Raw genomic sequence first — 21828 nt, 5'->3', positions numbered from 1 at the left:
AATTCTCCAACTCAGGTTTGGGTCCTGGTTCCCTGAGTGCTTGCCCTGCTGCCCTGGTGGGGCTGCTCAGAGAAGTCGTATTGGAAGCAACCAAGGACCAGGATGGTGCTCACATGGCTGCCTGGCTGCTCTTGGCTACGTTGAGAAAAGTTCTTTCAGTCTTGACTACTTTGTATTAGTATTCAATTAAGAAAAAGACTTTTGAGACCAAATCAAATGGGTTGTTTAATGTGCTTAATTAGGGTCACTGCATGTCCTGACTGGTTCATGCTCTTTGCAGACAAAGACTTTAATAAAATGCTCATCTTTGAAATTATTGACAAAAGAAATCATTCCTCTCGTCACTGTTCTCCTCTCCTTCCCCTTGCTTCAGCAGGCTGGGGAGAAATGCCTACTGTCCACACCAAGACCGAAGCTTCTTGGGGAGAGCCGTCCTCCCCTTCTGCTGCAGTTGATAATGGCACTTCGGCCTGGGGGAAGCCCCCCAGCAGTGGTACAGGGTGGGGAGATAATCCTGCCGAGCCGACAGGGACCTATGGAAGAACAAACACTCCAGCTGCTGCCCCAGCACTGTGCAAACCAGGTATGTGCATGGATGTCACCGTCTTAAGAGTTTGGAAAAGGCCAAATGCGTTTGTTTTTGCCAGTGTTTTTGTGTGTGTTTAACTCAGAGTCTGTCTTAATAATTTCATTCATTAGCTGACTAAAAGCACTGATATTCCACATACCAAATTCATGCAAAAATATGAATTTTTAAAGATATTCCTTAGAATATTCTTGTGTACTTCGGAAGCAATATAGGAAAGATGCAGGAAATTGTGAAACTGCAGAAGAATGTGAATAGTACTTATGCCTGGGCGTCTGAAAGAATCCTGTGTTTGGATGAGAAGCAACTGAGCTCAGTAAATGATAGGGTTGATTGTGGTAGGAAAAGGAATACATGAGCTTGACTAGTCATAACCTCACTGGTTAAACTGAGGGAGTGGGTATCTTCAGCTGTTAAAACTGGAACATCCTGAACTTTGTACTACTTCACAGTTGCTAGCTAGTGTTGTTTGATAAAAATCCTATGCCTTTTTATGCCCTGAAGGCTAAAGCACTTGGTTTAGACTTCTGTTTTGGCCATGGAAGTCTTTTAAATTTCCCTCTGGCAAAATACTATACTGAGAGCTAGCGAGAAGGCCCAGAAAACCTAAAAGCTCTTAAGATGAGTACTCCCTGCTTTAAACAGACTGAGCAGAGTAAAATGGAACGAGGGGACTCAACCTCATCACTGAACGTGTTCCCTGCAACCCACATGCTCCCTTCAGATTCCATTCTTCTGAGAAGGGAATGACTCTCTGACTGTTCATGACCTCAAAATTTGGTTTTGTTCATCAGAAGAATGTGGCAGCTAAAATGGTGAGATTCATTGAAAGCAAAATAGCACTGAACAAGTGTGTGGTCATACTCTTGGTTCCTTGTTCCTAGGAGGCTGGAATGACCATGACCACAGCTCTCACTTGTTCAGGAAAAGGCAAGACTTGCTATTGCTGGACTTTTTATTCTATAAAGTATTTAGAGAACTTTTCTTTTGTGCTAGTTTCAAAGAAAGCCTGCTTGTCATTTAATGACGATGAAGTTACTGATGAACCTCTATATCTTTTGAAAATGCTCAAATGTTGACATACTGGATATGGCATAGAAGGGTATTTCTGTAAAATTTGCAGGAAATTGAATAAGGGGTTTTTTTTCCTTCTTTCCCTCCAGCTTCAAAATCTATGCAAGAAGGCTGGGGCAGTGGTGGGGATGAAGTGAATCTCAGTACTAGTCAGTGGGAAGATGAAGAAGGAGATATGTGGAATAATACTGCTTCACAAGAGAGCAGCTCCTCCTGTAATTCCTGGGGGAACGCCCCGAAGAAAGGACTTCAAAAGGTAAGACAAAAATAAAGGTACTCTCTAGAAAAGAGTGGAATTAGTGTAACTATCCTAGAATAAGTTGTCACAAGCTTTTATTACATTACACATGAACTCTTAAATTAGACCTCTGACACCGGAACACAGCTTGCCACTACAGTGGTTCAAGTCCAGCCTACCTGCTTACAGCTAAAAGTGGGAGACCTTTAACTTGAAACATGTCAAATGCTTTGGGGGGTTTTCTTGTTGCTTTTGTTTTCTCCAAGTTTTATAAGCTTCTATGTATTGCAAAGAAATTATAATGTATTAATGGAAACATAGTGTTATGGGGACTTTCACTTTTGATGGTGGTAGCAAAGCAAACAGTACTTTGTGATGAAGTGGTTCAACAAAAAATAACCTGTTTTCTATTTGCGAAGATAATTCTAAGGTGTGTACTGGTATGAGAACAAAGCAAACTTGTATTAATGCTGCTCTCAATTGAGAACATAGACAATTGTAGATTTTCCATTGCATGGTCTTTATTTCAGGACAAGGCCAGGCTGTAACATAAAGAAATTGGGAATGCTTTTAGCCAGTTTGTTTGTTATTCCATTAGCCAACAGTTAGGCCAGTGATTTGATCAAGTATGGTTGTTTCTTGTACTGTCCGCAGCCCAAAACAAATCCACGCTTGTCCCTTGGTACTTTCTGGAGAACTGAAAGGAAGAGACTTCTTAAGGATTTTGTGATAGAAAAGCTGCACAGAGATCTTTTAAAGGTGTTTATCTAGACGCTCTTGTTTGTTTTTCAGAAAATACACTGAGTAACATTCTTAACTTCAAGGTTGCAATCTTGGTTTTGGGAATGTTTTTCAGGAAGTGTTGTACTATCTCAGAATCTTTGATTTCATTATGTGTTTCTGCCAAGGATTAAAATGAATTACTTAAATTCAAAGGTGGCTTTAATTTGGTGGTCGGCAGATCAAATACTAAATAATACACTGAACACCTCTTCAGCTGAAATAAAATTTGTACACTTTGTGGGGGAAGAGAATCGTAGTTACGTTGTTCGGAGGGTTCTTCAGTACTTTCTCAATTAATATACTAATACATCTTTCAGTAGCATGTGTTATTAATAAGAAAAACTTACCACTTATTTTATGTACATCTCACATCTGAATGTGAATATGGGAACTGGACAGTTAATGGATTCTCCCATTTATTTACTAAGGGCATGAAGACATCTAGCAAGCAAGATGAGGCCTGGATCATGAACCGCCTGATCAAACAGCTCACAGACATGGGCTTCCCTGTGAGTAGTGTTCACAGCCAGCACACCTGTGCCTTAGCTTTCATAGCTTGGAGTTCTTACCTCTGATGTTTGAGACAGTAGCTACAAAAAGATCTTCAGTTTCTTCTTCAGGCCAGGAAGTAGTTCTGTTACCTGCATTTAGACATTTGCTTTAATTTCAGAAATCCACCCTAAGCTGGTAGAGTGCTCTCTGAGATTTTTTGATGATATACTTTGATGACATTTGTAGATCTTTTGAAGTTCAGAGTTTTACAGCAATAGATATTACTTTGAGCTTCATAATAATTCCTCTCCTTTCCCCCCTTTTTCATTAAACAGGTGAAACTAAGGGTGTAACTTGTTTTTTTTGAGAGAAAGGCATATCACAGTAATATTTAAGTTGTTCATAGAAAATGGGAAGAAATTTAAATAGAACAGCATGGTTTGACCTTGTAGAACTGGAACTTACTTGACAAACTGAAGCTAATGGAATTGTTGTGGCAGTTGGTAAAAGTAGAAAAAAAACGTGCTCAGACATTATGTGTACTGATGAATATATAGCTGCTTTCTCAGTGTGCTTTGAAATTGTGTAAGCAATTACTTTTTCTCTTACCATAATCCATATTTTTGACAGAGAGAGCCAGCGGAAGAGGCCTTGAAGAGCAACAATATGAATCTCGATCAGGCCATGAGTAAGTATCTGTGTAACTAGATTATTTTATTCTTTAAAGTAGGGCGGGAACCATTTGTGATTCTTTCCAAGAGTTTGATCTTATCCAGATATGTTCAGTGATACTTATTTTCTTGGTTTTGCTTTTGTAAGCAAGACCTACTTCTCTGAACTACTGTTGGCAAATTCACTGTCTTTGTGTCACTTTTTCCAATGCGTTTTGCCTTTCTGTGCAGGTGCTCTGCTGGAAAAGAAGGTGGAAATGGACAAGCGTGGAATGGGAGTGACCGACTATAATGGAATGGTCACCAAACCCCTTGGCTGCCGCCCACCACCAATCTCCAAAGAGTCTTCCATGGACCGCCCCACCTTCCTTGACAAGGTAAGTTCAGAAATAGGAATGTGATTTACAAGTCAAAACTATACACCGTATGAGAAACGTTGATGATTTCTACTGTGTGTTTAGAAAGCTGTAGAGAGAAATGTGACAGATAATTATATAGTGCTTTATTCTTTTCCTTCTCTTTGTTAATCTTGTGGGAAATTTAGTCTGTGTGGAAAGGACCAATGATTTGTTGCCCACATAGAAATAAAAAACTGTCATCCCCAGTGTTAGACTTGAAATGAAAACTTACTAAGGAGTCAGTAATGCAGTGGAATTAGAAATGGGAAAAACAAGGAAACGGAGTCCAGAGCATCAGTGACTTTTGCCCAAAGTAATGGTCAGGCAGGACTGAAGCCAAAATCTTCAAGGATTAGGCTCCCAATTCCTGTTTTAGTGTTGAGTCCTTATAGATTTCATTAAAAGTTAATTACTTAAATTGGAATGAGAAGCTGAGGTATTTTTGTTAAGTCAAAGAGCAGACACACGCAGCCATAAATAGCTGCTCTGATGAGCTTCCTTTTCTGCGATCATTTATGACAAATTTTCCAGCACCATTTAATGACTGAGTAGAAGGCTACAGAAGTTCTTGGTGTCCAAGATTCAAAGTGCCTAAAGAAAAGGATGTAGATAAAAGTGCAGTCAGTTTATAAGCTGACAGGAAGTCCTACAAAGAGACCTGCAAAATCACCTCAGAATCCCCCCCGACTTTCAGAATTATTAGTAAGGAATGAACAGTCTCTGGTGCTGTTTTTTATTTCGCATTTGAAATGTTCTTAAGGGTGGGTGGGGGGTTCTGAGTGTAGAAATCAGCGCTTGTCACGAACTTTGCTGAAACCAATTCATTTTACATAAGCTGTTTACAGGACGTGAGGCAGTACCGGTACCTAAGCTTGTTAACACAGACTGCATTAAAAACTTTAGCGACCTTGAATAGCAATTATCTTTCCAGTCCTCCACCCTGTGTCTTCTAATAGCTTTAACTACAGCGTTAGCCTTAGAGCTGTGGTTTGTGTTGTGACAGGCTCCCAGGTGTTGCGCTAAAAAATTAAGCGTAGTGGTATGCTAGGACATCTGATAGACACTGACCTTCTCATGACAGTTACTACTGCTTCTGCTGGCATCACAGGCTCAACAGTTTGCTGAGTTTTAGTGCTGGTACAATGCAAACTGTAAACAAATAAATTTGATTAAACACAAATACATCTTGCATAATTATGGGTTATTTATATTAATAAGGAAAAACTAGCATCTACATAAAATTTGCTTTAGAGGGTCCTTACCTACCAGAAGTTTTTGTGATGGTTCAAATGCTCCCACAGTGCTGGGTAATGCAGTGTTTTGGCAGTTTCCTCCAAAGATTATATGTTAGGGAACTGCTTTTCTCCTTTTGGGGGAGTAATAACATTTGTTCTTCCAGGGCTCCCTACTTATATGGGAATGATGTGGTGTCCATCATGGTGATGTTCCCTAAACCGGGCTAAACTGATGGGGTGTTTCCGACCTGGCTCTTCCTTCTTTTTCTCTTCCTGCCATATCAAGTTCATTCTTCGCTAAGGCAAATCTGGTTTTTTATGGCAAACTTTAATGAAGGTGTTAGCTGAAAGATCTCTCTCCTGATGAAGGTCACAAAATTAATGAACACATGCCAGTTAACCTTTTCTTTTCTAAGACAACAATATCTTGAGCAGTAGAATTTTTGCCAGAGAGGTACATTATGAACAGCATGATGCATAATTTTGGAAACATATGTTAAACACAACAATTGAGAAGGGAATACTAAAATCATTAATATTCATACAGCAAGTAAAATCTGTCAATCCAGGCATGATCTGTCACTGCGGCACTACAATAACAAAGGAATGAATCCCAAACTATATTTGTTAGCTACCTGAGTGTTGAGCAACTTGCTAAGTGAATTAAACAGGTATAGTTCAACTCTGAAGAATAGCTATTGCTTCCAAAGAAATTCTTTCCAGAGTTACAGCTCATGTTACCAGAGCAACTCCTCTTTTCCAAAACATTTTTGCCCTTTGAGGTACTATGTCAGAGCGTGATCCTGGAGTTGCCTCACTTCCTGCTCAGGTCATCATTCGTTGGTGAACAAGCTCTCTGCACAGCTGCGCAAAGCACCCACTGATGTTCCTTATTCTATGTATTCTCTTATCAAGTCATTATCCTTTTACTTGGCTTTGCTGTGTCTTCAGTAATGGATGCAAGGTTCCTCTTTGTGAAATTGTAAGCTGGGTTAGTGTGCTTATTGGTACTGCTCTTTCTCAGCAGATTCTCTCAGATCACCTAGTTGACGAGTCTTCATGGTTTTTCTCCTCCATTTTCTCTCACAGGTAAAGCCAGCACTCACTTTTTTTAAAAAAACAAAATTATTCATTTGAGAAGAGAGCGTTTCCAGCCCTGAGATTTGCTTCTGGACCCGTTGAATTCCCTGTTCTCTCTGTATTAGTAATGGTCAGTGCAAGTAAACATCACCTTTGACTGTTTGCTTTCTTATTCCTCAACGCTTGCTGCAGGTACTCTTTATTCTGTGTCACACAGAGTCAATCTTGGGCATTCAGTACTTTGTCAACTGTATCACTTCTCAGGATGTTATCTTGCCGTACAGCATCATAAAAGGAGACAGGAGATAATCCGGTGGCTTCGAGGAAATAAAGATCCAGCCTGGCAGTACCCTGGTTTGTGATCTCTGCCATGTTATTTTACATTTGGTGGTGAACACGCTATACTTAGGTATCAGGTTTGCTTGAAGATGTTACCATGATGTCTTCTGGAGCCATCAAGTTAGTAAGAAAAGCATGTAAGATTTTCCTTGAAGCATCTTGCAAAATATCAGAAATAAGCCCAGAGTAGTTCAAAGGATCTTTTCTTAAAATGTAGGGGTTTGGCTTGGGTACCACTCCTGAGTAGTGGGACTCGAGTCTGATGTGTTTTCTCACTGCACCTCTTGAATTTCTTCTAAGCTCAGAAGAAAAATGTGGTGGTTCGCTGATCTGCGCTGACTGCCCCATAATTGAAAATCTTGAACCATACAGAGGACATCACTTCATTTTTTAGCGCAGTCAGATTGCAGGTGTTGAACTCTGGACCATTGTATTGGATTTATGCGATCATAAGTCAGGTCAGCTCTCTGAAGAGAAATAACATCAGCTTGCTTTGGCATTAGCTCAAGTTTGCCTTCTATGAGGCTTCTGTTAGTTCCATGGCAGTCTCCTATTCCGTCTGCTCTCCTCTGTCTTTATTTTTTTATCCTTTCTCCCATACTGTCAGCGGAGAGTCGTGTCTTACTTTTCCCTAATGCTGCCTCCAAACTTTATCTCAAATTCTTAAACGTGTAGGAGACTGAAACTCTCGCCTCACAAATTAAGTCTCCTTTTCATTACTGTCTCACTCATTTGTCAGCTTATCTTCCCTACTGCGGAGAAATCCAGATCTACAAATCTTGATGCCTGTTGGCTGCAATCATTTTCTTCCACAAATATTCTGACTGCTTTCTTATTTCTAATTCAAATGGAGTGTTTATTGGGTTTTTACAGCCTCATCCTTCACATTCTGATCCCAGTTGTCTTCGGTGACTGCGATTGCTTTTTGTCTTTGGGGTAATGAATGGGATATTTTATCATTACACAGAAATGCTCCTGTAAGCCTTGCAATTAGATGATGATCACTAGAATTTAAGGTTGACTTTTAAATCATTCTTTCCTCCATCTGGGCATCTGATGATCCAGTGATTATTAATTTTTTTGAACTTCCAAATTTTGAAACCTGTTCAATATTCCTGTGTTTTCAAAATTAAAGCCACCAATGATGAACACTCTTGGTGTACTGCATTTCCTCTAAGCTTCTTTTGACTGTACCTAACACAGGTCAGATTTGAAGAGACCTTACTTTGAGGTGAGATTTTATTACTTTAACTTCCTCTCTTGAAAAAGGTTTTTTTATGTTTTAAGAAGTTATTAATGTGTATTTTCCACTAACTACTCGTGTACCTGACTTTCTATAAAGACCTCTGGTAAATTCATCGGTCTCACATCTGTTGGTTGGGACATTTTGATTCATGAAGTGGCAGTTGTTGAAAGGTGACTGCCGATATGTCCAGGAATCCTCTACTAAATTGTCCATATCTGACAGGGCTAAAAAATCTTTAAGTAATGCTGCTTGCATTCTATCATATTTGGTATGTGAGACTATTGTGAGGGACTTCCCGAAGTCCTAGAAGTAATGTACTGTTGAGCATCAGTGTTGAGCTTGGTGTTGGATAGCTCTAGAAGGAAATCATAGAATAGTGGAGTCATTCAGGTTGGGAAGGACCATACAGTTCAACCAGCCGCACTGTGCCTACTAAGCTGTTTCCCCAAGTGCTATGTCTGCAACACACATTTTGAATAACTCTGGGAAAGAAGACTCCACCACTTCCCCAGGTAGCCTGTTCCAACATTTGACCACTTTTACTTTTGGAGATAGTGCTACCAGTAGAATTCTACGGTTGTGTGGAGTCCCTTAAAGAAGTTAAAAGCAGGGCTGGGTTGAGCATGATTTTGATGATTCAGATGTAGGAGATTTATTTAATTAATTAGCCTGAGGGAGAAATGTAACATAAATTTCTAAGAGAACCACTGAAGAGGAAAGGCTGGGTAGGAAAGATTATTCTTCAGGAAACAATTATTACGTAAAAAAGCCTGAAAATTAATGGAACAAAAACCATTGCCAGCAGTAAAGGTATTACCTAGTTGAGGTTGAGAATGACTGAAGAGTACTTCGTGTTGACTGGCTAAAATATATCATGTGAAATGAATTGATTTCAGCTCCGCTTACAGAACACGGGTTTGTGTGGCACAGTTGACACCTTACAATAAGTTCAAATTAAAAAAAAATAGAACAAAGTGAATGCAAGGGATGTGTTTTAAACTTGTTACAAAAGATGTTTGCTGCACTTCAGCCACAGAACAAACACTTGTGAAGGTGGCCTTGCAGCAAGAGTCCACCTCTTCTGGAAATTAGGTGCTTGAGTCTCTAGTGTGGCTTGTCATCCACTGTCCCTGGCACTGCCTGCTTCCCAAATGAGAAAAAATCGTGTCAATGAGACAATACTTGAATAAATTGGGGAGCAGGGAAGGATTGCGTTGAGTCTTTCATCGTCAATAGGTCTGTATACATAGGAAACAATGGCATCTGAAGGCGAGGACGCACAGAGCTTGAAATAATTTTCACTTTAAAGGGGGAAGGGTAGAATTGTAAACACATGTCTGTGATCTAAGGAGAGGAATCCTTGAACCTGTTACTGTCATGCAAGCTGCAGTTGTTTGTGGAGTGTGACTGATGTCCAGTAGAATGTAAAATATCTTGAGCTGAAAGGCCTTGGGGATATCATTAGAAAATGTCAGTGTCCCCCTCAGGACAGTCAGATAGCATGTCAAGTGTCACTGTGCTGATAGGGAAGAAACTTTTTCTTCGCATCAAAGGAGAGCTGTTGAAAATGCATTTTTCAGGATTAACTTAGAACGTAAAATGTACTGAGTGCCCTTGCTGCATTAGGTCATTTGTTTGGGTATCTGGAGAGCAGACTGGGCTGCTTTTTTTAACAAAGAAGGTTTATCAGTTTCTCACTGTCTTCTGGGGCATTGAATTTATTGGTTGAAATAATCTAGCTCTTCACCTATTTAAAAGCCTTTCTTTTCAATGAATATATTCCCTGAAAAACACCAGTCTGGCACATTGCAAATTAAAGATTTTTCACTCTGGCTGTTTTTGGAGCTCTACTTTGTACACAGTGTTATTTGATCATGCTTTTGCCGCAGGCTTCCCAGACATCAAAGCACAGTTTGAGACAGAGCTCAGTACCCCACTGTAATACTAGCTAGATATCTACCTGTTTGGGAATTGTATGATTTATTTTATTTTCTGACTTGCTGTTTGCCCCCCGTGGGGGCTGCTTTCTGTGCATTGTATCCATGTTCAGCCATGGTTCCTTGCAGCCCAGTTATCAGAGGGGACTCCTTATGTCTTGCTAAAATCTGCCTCCTCCTGGGGGATGTTCAGGCAGTGTCTTAGTTTTTTTCCTAGGAAGGCTATGCAGATAACATTATCATTATTGGTATTAAGTATTTTTGCGTTCATTGGGAGCATTGGAGTGTAGAGTTTCAGAGTGGGTATTAATAACTCGGTGCTGTGTGAATATTAAAGGGCTCCTGTGTCTCAGTCAGGAAAGGGGATTAACACAAAAATGCTTTTTTAAGAGCAGAGCTATGATGTGGGACCAAACACAAACTGATATCAGATAAGTTGATCTGGCCTTTCCCAAGTTCTGGGTGAGCACAAGTGGCATGTCATGTGTCTGTGCTCCCCTGCTGAGACCTTAACGAACTCCCAGGCACTTCACTGAAATGTGCTGGGTCTCTTCCCTTTCCGCCCTTCAATCTGATAGAGGAGGGAGGACAAAATCTAAAGGGGGAGGAGGAGATGGCTGCATGATAGCTCTGCGATCGGTTGCTAGAATCCTTCCTTTCCTTCTGGAGAGGTGGGTAAGTGTGATTGTACATTTGTGGATGAAGTGTTAACACGGTAGAGAAAAAACAGTACCTTAATCCTATTTCTCTCTCTCTTCTCCCTTCACTCCATGCTTTTCATTCTTGTTACTCATATCTTTTTTTTAAAAAATATTTTTATTCATCCATGCCCTTCTATATTTCCATGGACACTGTTTTGTGCGCTCTCTGCTCCCGGGCACCGCACACAGCTCACCCTTTCTTTCTCCAATCAGGATGGCGGCCTAGTGGAAGAGCCCACTACTTCACCATTTTTGCCTTCACCAAGCCTGAAGCTCCCCCTTTCAAACAGTGCACTCCCTAATCAGACCCTGGGTGGGATTGCCTCAGGGCTGGGCATGCAAAACTTGAATTCTTCTAGACAGGTAAGGCTGCTGGGGAAGATGCCAAGTTAAATTTCATCTCTATTGGACTCATCACTTCCCCAAGGGAAACAGTCGTTTAAACTGAAAGTGCGTGCAACATCTTTGTTCACGTGAAATATCAGTGAAGAAACTACCTGCTGTGTAAACATTTCACATTATAGGACATAAAACAACTGCTTAGTTGTAATTAGCCTGCTAATTACACGTATCCGTTGAGAAGAGACTGTAGTGTTATGGATTTATACCAGTGAACCCTGGGATAGCTCTGCCTTGATTGATATGAGGTTTCTCTTTTTGAGGCGTTGCGAATTGTCACAGACTCTAAGGCAGAGACATTGCTCTAATTTGTCTTTCCTGGCTGGCACAATTATTCAGAGATGAGATGGGAGAGAAGTGATGGGAGCTCTTTTATTCCTGCTGTAAGTGTCAGGACAGCTCATAGCTTTGACAGGTGGTAAGAAAGAAACTGCACTTCTGGCACCTCTGGTCAAATGGAGCGTTGTGGCAAGAAGGATGCTTTGGCCCCTGGGTAGAACACGCTAAAAAGAAAAGGAGGTGGAGGAGGAAGATTGGTAAACGCCACGAGACTGAGAGGTCATGAACTGCTGTTGATTATGGAAGGGTTATTTTTGCCATATAAAGTGAAGTTTCAGCAATGATAAGAACTAACAACACAGAAAATCTCACTATATAATCATTCTATGGTGGCTTTTGTTACGTACATTCTTTCCAAGTTAATTTTCTAAAGGCAAAACTTGCCTGGCACTTGCAGCCCATTAAGCATATCTTTCAGTAGAGGAGACTGCACTAATATCCTGTTCAGTACCAGTAACTTTCTAAAATGACTTAAGTGTAGAACCTGCCTGGATAATTTAGGGATTGGGATGCTGTGAGTTGAATGACTCCATTCTCCTATCCCTTGTTACACAAATGCAAACACTTTTGGCAAATACTTCTCATTGTTCATCTTGTGACCCTCTAGGGTTATGCATCCTTATAAAAGTGATTTCAGCTTCAGCCGCCTTTTGTTCAGGCATCTGTGCAAAGTTTTGGAGGTTTGGGATGTTGCATACATGGTGATCTTTGCCATGCCTGATCCTAAACCCGATTGTCAATACAATCTTTACGTGCTGGTTTCTTTATCCTGCCTGTCATAATCTCTGAGGATAAAGACTGCACAGATAAGTAACTTCCAGGTTACATGTTGAGTGATGTCTTTAAGTGCCAATGGCTTTTTCGTCCTGCTGTAGATACCGAGTGGCAATCTGGGTATGTTTGGCAATAGCGGAGCAGCACAAGCCAGGACCATGCAACAGCCGCAGCAACCGCCAGTGCAACCTCTTAATTCATCCCAGCCTAGTCTTCGTGCTCAAGTGCCTCAGTTTCTATCCCCTCAGGTTAGGCAACACTTCCACTCATGAGTTTTCCCTTTCCCTGGAACTCTTCCATATGCATTCTCCTCTCCATGTGCGTTCGGTCATGCTGCCGAGGCTTTGCAGCTACTGGATGTGTCTGTGTTAATTTATTTAACCAGTCAGTAAGCATGTTACACGGGTAAGGTGTTCTCGCTCTGTATTCTGTATGTTACCTTTGTGGGCACATTCTTGTGTTCCTATTTGCAGACAGTAGCATTTCTAGAGAGCCGAGGAGTTTGTTCTCAGCTCTTTGTCTATAAATGGATGTTTGAGTGTGGTTATTAAGATTTGTATTAGAGCTTCTTCATTTTTTGGTGGTTCATGGTACTACTTCTGGTAATAGTAATATTTTCCAGCTGATGTCTTGTGACTCATATTAATGGCTTGCACAGTTGCCAGTGTTAGAAGTAAATGCACAATGTTTAATACGCTGCTCACACTGCTCTTTCTTAGGTTCAAGCACAGCTTTTGCAGTTTGCAGCAAAAAACATTGGTCTCAGCCCTGCACAGTTAACCTCGCCAATTAATAATCCTCAGCATATGACGATGTTGAACCAGCTCTATCAGCTGCAGCTGGTAAGTTAAAAGACATGGCAAATAAGCTCTAAATCAGAATTGAATGCATGAAGATAAAATAAGAGAATGTCTAACTAAAGTTTTAAATGGACATGACAGATCTTTAAAACAATCAGATGCTGATTTCTTTGGTAGAATTTCTTTTTAAAGAAACAAAATCGTGGGGTTTGCCTCAGGCTTTATAAATAGTCATTTGTGGAATAATTATCCTTTACAGCTGATCAGCGGAACTAAAAAGTCAGTTGTCTTCATACTGGTATGAGTAACATAGTATGTTCTCAAACAGCACTAATCTGTGTATTATGTGCCAAAGTACGCAGCTGACTGACCAGCTGGGGATTTGGGTCACAGCATAATGAGAGAGAAATCTCAGCAGTGCTGGTCACCTGAGTTACCTGGAGAACTTCCTTCAGTTGCCTCACTAAATAATAATGTGTATGGTAAATTTCTGTGATTAATGGATTGTATATTGAACACATCATATTATAAGAACTACTTGTTTTTGAAAAGTTGTGTAATTCTGCTATATTTGCAAATTTTATGCATGTGTGTATGAAAATACTTAACTTTATTTTAAAAAGAAATACTGCTAACAGTAAGTCGGTGTTTGCTAGGATTAAGTGTAAAATTAATGAAAACAAACTACCTTAGTTGCTGATCTTAATGTGTTAATCAAACTCTTTTATTAGTATCAGTGTTTGGTGTTATTGTTCATTTCTGATTATGCTTCCTAGTTTTGAGGAGCACAATGCTGATCTGGTGCCATGGCAATAATCAAACAGTGTGTTGCTGCTTGTGCAGAGCTTCTTTGGACTTTAAATTCACATGTTTCAGAGAAACAGCTTGCAAAAATCCCCAGACATTACCACCCAGTTAACTACATAAAAATTTTGGAATTTTTCTAGAGTAAAGTAGCACAACTGATCAAATACAAAGTGTTTTCAGAATTCAAAATGGCCGAACCAAAAATAACTCTTGGTATTTATCCTCTTTGCATATTATAAACTTCTGTTTTAATTTTTGCTTTGTGTTACATTTCTTTTAGCCAAAAAAGGGTTCCTCTCTTTAGTCACCATTATTGCTCACAAAATTACTCATCATTTTCTTAATCAATGTGTTTGGATTTAAACAAATAAACAAACACTTAAAAAAAAGTAGTATCAAATATGTTTGTAACAAGATTGTTACTTTTGCTTCATTGACCGCTTTCACCAGACCCTGATGTTTCTGTCATTTCTATTTTGTAACGTAGCAGAGCAGTTCAAGCAAGCTTGTTGGGCTTATTGTGTATGCTGGGACCTCTGACCTCTCTTTCTGTCCTGTAGGCGTACCAACGTTTACAAATCCAGCAGCAGATGTTACAGGCTCAGCGTAACGTTTCCGGACCCATGAGACAACAGGAGCAGCAAGTAGGTTTGCCAGTTAAGCCTTTACCATTAGAGTTTGGTTTCAATAGCTTAATGAGATTGTACTGCATTATACCAAAGCAGCAGAAGCATCCTTGGAAACAGTGACATAGTGCATGGCTTGAATGTTAAAAAGCAAAGAGTGCTGGAGTAATAAAGCTGTTTTGCACCGTTCAGTGACTGGGGGAAAAAATCTTCAACCCTTAATACAGTCAGATTTTATTTGTAAAGAGATCTATTGTGTTATTTCACTGTAGAGAAAGGCACGAGAAATCTGATGTCTTTTTGTTCAATCGAGCACTTATTGATTCTTTGTCTCTCCAGGTTGCACGTACAATCAATAACATGCAGCAGCAGATCCAGCAGCACCAGCGCCAGCTGGCCCAGGCCCTGCTGATGAAGCAGCAGCCTCCCCCTCCACATCTATCTTTGCACCCCTCTGCAGGCAAATCAGCCATGGATAGCTTTTCACCCCATCCCCAGGCTCCCGGCCTTCCTGACCTGCAGACCAAAGAGCAACAGTCTTCACCGAACACCTTTGCTCCTTACCCTCTTGGTAAGTGTCCTTCGTTACAGCAGTTCCATATGCAAAAGACAGAGGGAGTCATTTCATTATTTCAGTATTCAAATATTTTGCTCCGCAATATAATAAATACAGAAATACAAAAGATGCGTTTATTAAATAATCAAGCCTCAACAAAATCATGGTACAACGTGCCCATCTGGTAGCTCTCCAAGGAGGCTGTATTTGCTCATTTGTGCTCTGCCTACAAATATCAGAACAGAAGATTTGCTTAATTAACTATCTACGTATGTTGCTATTTATGAACAATACATATATATTAATGATACATATATCATGTTATAAAATACACAAATATCATATGGAAAAACAGGAATATCATCTCAAAGTGATTCAAAGTCATCTTTTCGCTCTAGTCAGCACTGGTAAGGCATCAGTTTTAGTCAGTGTGTTTCAAGAAAGATAGAAATCGATTTGAAGGAATGCAGAACGTATGTTGTGCAAATGATTAGTTGTTTATAAAACATGACTGCTAAGGAAAAATGAAATCTTTTGCTCACTTCAATATGAAGAGAAGACTTAAGAGATGTGCAAGAATCTTGAGAAATATAAAAGGTAGCTTCAAAGAAGTTTTCTGGCATGTGGCATGCAAGAGGTAATAAACTTTTGTTGTCTAAAAGGAGATCTGGTTAAACATTAAGGATCACTTACTTGCTTTAAGCAAAGTAGAGTGCTGCAATAAATTGTCTGAGAAGTTTCTGAGATCTTCTTCACTGTCACTTTGTGGTAGGTTAGACATAGCTCTGCCAGATATGATTGATGTCAAAACAGTCGATTCAGCCTTGAGACAGGGTGAACAGATCAACCTTTCAGACCTGTTTCCTGTGATTGTTTGATGTATGCTACACTTCATTTATGACATAAAGGAATTAATTTAATCTCCCTGCGACTCTTTTTATGCTGTGTGCAGTAGAATTGCCAAGCTTTATCTCCCATGCAGCAGTTAAGGAGGCACTTCTGGCTGCTATGGTGAGCTGGTACAGCAGGGAGCATCAGGAGGCAAAAGAATTTATGAATTAGAGGCCTAAGTCTAAGAGGTTCTTATCATATCTCAGCTTTCTGTGATATACTGACATTGAGGATTATATATCAAAAAGGACTCAGATTTGTGTCACAGAAGAGTGTCAGAATTATCTCCTAAGTTTAGTCTGAGTGGTTTTGTTCTGTATATACAAAATATATGCATGAATAGTACAGTACCTGCTCTGATGAATAGCATTCATGTTTGTGTGATCTTTCCATTAGTTGGTTGATTGGGATTTCTAAGATGTTGTTAGTAAAATAAAACTGCAGACATCACGGGGCGTGCAGTGAGACTGTAGGAATAGTTTTGGCTTAGTAATGGAATGCTGCAAATTCTTCACTGGTTAAAATGTAGCGTTCCCGTACATTCTTCCATATTGCCTTTTCTGAGCCAAGTGAAGAGCCTGCAAGTAGAAATAGTGACAGGTTTCAAATATTATCCCTACGTATTTTTTTTTTTACCTTTTAGCAAAGTTTTAGCATTTTCTGAATTCATGGGAGCGTTCCCATAAAAGCAGAAGTCCTTCATGGCAACTTTAAAACGTGCATAGTAAATTACCACACATACATACAGATGTCTGAAAATCAGCGTTTAGTAGTTCCTTTAGCTGGAATTTTAGACACATCTTTTAATCCTCTCATTTGTTATGGCTATCTAATGGCTTGTTTCACCTTAGCTGGACTGAACCCGAACATGAATGTAAATAACATGGACATTACTGGTGGTTTGTCAGTGAAGGACACTTCTCAGTCCCAGTCTCGCCTTCCTCAGTGGACACACCCCAACTCAATGGATAATCTGTCTAGTGCTGCTTCTTCACTTGACCAGAACTCCAGCAAGCACGGTATGGTTGTGTTTAATCCCTGTGTCAGTCTGACCTTTTGGGGACCTACATTGTCATTCTTTCCTCATGTTACTGATTTCAGTAAGTGCTCATGAATGGTTGGTACAGAACACCCTTTTAGACCACGGTGTTTTTAAGGTGATTTCTTCACTCACATTCAGCCATGCATTGAGGTTCTTGCAGCTATCACGCCCTACATGCAGTGTAGGAATGATTTTTTTTTTCATTTGCTGAATTTTGTTGCTCAGAACATGGAGTTCAAGTAAAAGAAGCCATTAGTGTTGGCAAAACGAGTCCCACAATCTTCCCCTTACTTCACATCTGAATACTTTCAATCCAAAAAACTTCACGTTGGCTTTCTCCCACAATTTTCCCAACATCATCAGCCCTTCACAGGCAGTCCCATACAAAGGCGTGATGGAGTACACAATTATCCACCCTGGGAGCTGGGAGGACAAACTTCATATTTTTCCAGAAGGGGTTGCTAATCTGTTTAAACACCATTGTCCCTAACGCCTACAGTATTCTGAGTTATTGGTTCCTTCATTTCCTGTTCTGAGTTTATTCTGTTAGAACACGGTGCTCTGTTAACTTTGTTGTATCCTGGAGTTTATTATGAGGAGCATGAATTATTTACGATAGTTTTTTTTCCTGCAAGTAGCAGTACTGCTTATGTCAAATTGTTGTTTGTAGGAATATGAGAACAGCCATTTCAAATCATTCATCTCATCTGCAGTGAATACCTAGAGAAGGATGAGAAGAGGGCTTGCCTACAGTGACATTTCTTAGTGTGTGATCTCACCGAATTCCTATGTACCATCAGTGTAATGATTTGATTTACTTAGTCTCTTTTTGGCAGTAATGCAGTGCAGATTTCTTCAACTTGAATGCCTAGATTGTACCAGCAATGTATCGCACAGCTGCAATACCTAGCAAGGCTTCAGAGGCTGTTAAGCCTTGCTTGCTGTGTTTGTATTTCTATTTTCTTTTTTATCTTTGTAATCAGAAAGAAAAAATAAAATAATATCAAAATAGAAGGGTTGATGAAATGCCATACCCCGAATCAGTCCCACTCCTAAACAAAACCTTTCCATTTCATTCGTTTCAGGTGCTATACCTGGAGGTTTAAGTATTGGTCCTCCGGGAAAGTCCTCCATTGATGACTCTTACGGCCGGTATGATCTGATTCAAAACAGTGAATCACCTGCCAGTCCGCCCGTAGCTGTTCCTCACAGCTGGTCACGTGCCAAAACCGATAGTGATAAAATTTCCAATGGCTCCAGCATAAACTGGCCACCAGGTAACTAAACACAAAGCATTCGTGTTCAGGTGAAGTCCTTTAAATGTACTTTTGGTTTTATTTATTGAACCCTCGTGCCTACTGATACAGAGGAATTTTGGAGGATTGTGAGTTCATGTACTTTTTATTATATTCAAAACAGAGTTTCATCCAGGAGTGCCATGGAAAGGACTGCAGAACATTGATCCTGAAAATGACCCCGATGTTACTCCTGGAAGTGTTCCTACTGGTCCTACCATAAACACCACAATACAGGATGTTAATCGCTATCTTCTCAAGAGTGGAGGTAAACACACAAATTACTTTCACATCTGTGCATACTTTCTTTTTCTTTTCACAAAAGTTGACTACACAAATTACAGGTGTAGTATAATTTGCATGTAATCCTAATCTGTTATCATAATGCTTCTGCACTGAACTTTCACTGAAAATCCTGAAATACTTGATGTAAATATGGGACTAAGAAGTTTCTGGATTTCCATGGTGATGTCAGTATTTTTATACTGGAGATGACCACTGCAGTGTGGTCACTGGAAGCTTCTGTAACCTGTAACACTTGGTTTTGAGCAGTATTTCACTCACCATACTGACCAACCTCTTACATACACTTTGTGAAACACTCTGAAGACACAAAAGTTCCACAGTTGTTGCTGAGGTAGCAGGCTTCTGTCATGCTAATTAATTGTAGCTTTGTTAGATCAGTCGGCAAAATAAAGTAGAGCTGTTTTATCCCCAAAACCATCAAAGAAAACTAAAAATAGGGAATTGACTAGTAAACTACTATTTCCCAGTGTCATTTCCATTCCTTTTGTCTTGACAGTGCTTAATCCACAATTAAAAGGGTATTTCCTACGACAGTAAACCATTGTGACCGTGCTACTTGTTGACTAGATGTACTGAAAATGGATTAAGGGAAAGGTGGCTTGGTTTGATTGTGACCAGCGTGCCAAATTGGGCAAGTTATCTTCGGTCTACTAGAACACTCTGGTAGGCACAGAAATAGTATAATCAGGGTGTCAGGAAGGACCTTCCAGGATTCAAAATGTCGATTTTGTTCTCATAGTTACATCTGTGATATCTGTGTAGGCTGTAAATCAGAACTATCTGGAAACAGGGTTCCAGCTCTGGGCTTGTTAACTCATTAGCTTTTTAGTAATATAATTTTAATAAAAAATGCAGCTGCTGAATCTGTTCCTTCATGCTTGTGTAACCTAGATGTAAAATTACCTGTTATTTTCAATACTCCTCCATATGAGACTGGAGCTTTCTTGAGCAGAAAGACTGTCCAACTGCAGTTCGAAGTACAGAGATTGTATTAACAGAGCTGATCTTCATTTAGAGTGCTAGACTTTGGTGAATACTATCCTTGAGCTTTACACTTAGAAACAGACTAAAACTAAGCTTTTGGGTTAATTTTTGGTTTACCCTGTTTGCTATTGAAACTTCGCATGGTCAGCTACTATGGGCTGGAATTCTTAGCCACATGGAATCAGGATCAGTTCAGCTCTGTAGGCACAGGGACCTTTCAGTCTGATGTACTTCCCTCACTCCTGCCCGAGGAATAGATTATTATGGAGAAGGCCTTGATATAGAGGGTTATTTTGCTTGAGACTGATGTCTGTATTGGTGTGTCCTGTGGAGCACAATGAGTCTGGATAAGGTAAAGGTTGCTTAGTTGTTGTTCCAATTGAAAATGTGGCCTGTGAGGATTAAGATTATCCTTTTAATTCCTCCCTTGTACCTCAGTACAATGCTCTTTTCCAAAGAGCTCACCTATTTTTACTAGTCAGTTAAATATGTTTTAGAATCGCAGTCCATCTATGTATGTCACCTAGGATAGACACAATTTTGTTGATGGCTAGAGAGTATACTTCCAGCTCTTCTGGTCTTTATAATGAACATAGTTTATGTTCAGTTTCTTTCATTTGCTGCCAGTAAGGAAATTGTATGTGTGCTTAGAGAGCTCCTCAGGCTGTGAATGATTTACCAAGAGGATTTCAGGCTATTTCATTCAACATTATCAGTCTGAAAAAAGATTGCTAAAATATATCCTTGCTTTACGGAAAGTCTGCAAAAATCTAAAGGTGTTTGTGGGCATTAGGATGTAGAAGTGCTTACCCCAGGTGATATAGGACAGATCAATGGTGTTAGTTCATCATATACATCTATGTTCATCTACAGCTGCCACTGCTTAAGTGAGCCAGCAGAGCACCTTTATAACTGAAGCTGGTTCCTTGAGACTAAACAGTTGAACACCGATTTTTTTAAGAGCCACGTATCTTTAAGGAAATGCAGAATTTATTGTCTGCACAGGCACTAATACATTTGCTACTGTGCCGGCTTTCTTTTCTTTTCTGCTAAAGACTTCTGCTTCATTTTATCATGCTTTCTATAACATTTCATTCCTAGACTTCAGAGACCAGGCTGATAAAGGAGAATGCATTGCATGGTTTGTATTTGCACATAATAGATTTGCTTATGTCACACCAAACATCATTATGCCCATCTTTCTTAGTTGCTTCTCTGCTGGTTCTGCAGGGTCATCCCCAACATCATCTCAGAATGCCACGCTGCCTTCATCGAGTGCCTGGCCGCTTAGTGCCTCCGGCTACAGTAGCTCTTTCAGCAGCATTGCATCCGCACCTAGCATTGCAGGTACGAAAAACGGCCTTTCTACTTTCGCATCCTTCTACATTCTGAGAAAAGGCCCTAGAAAGTGCTTTCCCAGTTATCACAGGAGTGCCACTATAGAGAGAAGCCAATTTTTTAGTACTGTTCTGAGTAGGCGGCTCTACTGACAGCTCTGCAGTGGTGAGCGTTGGATGGTATGCCTGGAATTGTGCTAAGGAAGAATGTATTTATTCAACTTGGTGCCATGTGCTGTCACTCTGTATTGGCATTGAGATCTCTTAATGACTATTGCCATTGCCCCTTTGAGGAGAAATATTGTCTAGGACGTCAAGAGAAACACCCTTACCAGACCATTCCAGTAAGAGCCAATATTATTTTTTTGTTAATAAACTAACTGTTAAAAGTGAACTGTCTTCAGCTCAGGAAAAGTTTGGTAGTATGTCACGGAGGTGCTCTGCGCAGCTCTGGAGGGGCTTGAGCTCTTGTAAATGTCTCTTAATAGTCAATCCAAAACCTTGTGCTACCTTTTTGGCTGACCTTAGAGATGGCCTAAATAGTTATTCCATGCATTTTCATGAGCTATAAATTCTGGAGCATCCCTCTCTGCTAATCATGGAAACCTTGTTTACTAACCAGCCACCTAAGTATCTGGTTTGTCCCATTATAAAAATGTGTTTGGGCTGTTGTATGGTTTGTATTGGCATTTGCATATCTAATCAGTCAAAACCCTCGTCTCCTTTGGGTAAAGGAAACTGCAGCCTCCAGCTCACATTGCAGAATGCAAACCAGAAAGCGGTTGGGATCTTCTACTCCAGTGAAAGGAAAAGAAGGGGACGGCTTGCTTTCCTTTTATCTGCCATGCATTTCTGCTTTATTTGCTTTTTATTTTCTTGCAGTGTCATCTAA

General features: G+C 40.0%; 1 protein-coding gene across 14 annotated transcripts in view; it reads left to right on the top strand.

Moving 5' to 3' along the window:
- The window catches only part of TNRC6C (trinucleotide repeat containing adaptor 6C), a 213534-nt gene that overhangs the window by 183691 nt on the left and 8015 nt on the right, over positions 1-21828 (top strand). For 4 of the 14 annotated variants that reach the window (XM_069872847.1, XM_069872856.1, XM_069872860.1 and 1 more), the window contains 15 exons: positions 374-583; positions 1750-1916; positions 2553-2657; positions 3110-3190; positions 3804-3861; positions 4076-4221; positions 10970-11143; positions 12394-12540; positions 13012-13134; positions 14460-14543; positions 14865-15096; positions 16824-16991; positions 18100-18291; positions 18434-18577; positions 20830-20946. In XM_069872847.1, the coding sequence (XP_069728948.1) occupies positions 374-583; positions 1750-1916; positions 2553-2657; positions 3110-3190; positions 3804-3861; positions 4076-4221; positions 10970-11143; positions 12394-12540; positions 13012-13134; positions 14460-14543; positions 14865-15096; positions 16824-16991; positions 18100-18291; positions 18434-18577; positions 20830-20946 (2148 nt within the window). The remainder of the gene's footprint in view (positions 1-373; positions 584-1749; positions 1917-2552; positions 2658-3109; positions 3191-3803; positions 3862-4075; positions 4222-10969; positions 11144-12393; positions 12541-13011; positions 13135-14459; positions 14544-14864; positions 15097-16823; positions 16992-18099; positions 18292-18433; positions 18578-20829; positions 20947-21828) is intronic. The other 10 variants (XM_069872848.1, XM_069872849.1, XM_069872851.1 and 7 more) reach the window with 10 other exon arrangements.

The sequence above is a fragment of the Phaenicophaeus curvirostris genome, chromosome 19, assembly GCF_032191515.1.
Source record: "Phaenicophaeus curvirostris isolate KB17595 chromosome 19, BPBGC_Pcur_1.0, whole genome shotgun sequence".
In the NCBI taxonomy this organism is placed as follows: domain Eukaryota; kingdom Metazoa; phylum Chordata; class Aves; order Cuculiformes; family Cuculidae; genus Phaenicophaeus; species Phaenicophaeus curvirostris.
The sequence above is the reverse complement of the archived record's forward strand: the minus strand, read 5'-3'. Positions and strand labels throughout refer to the sequence as shown.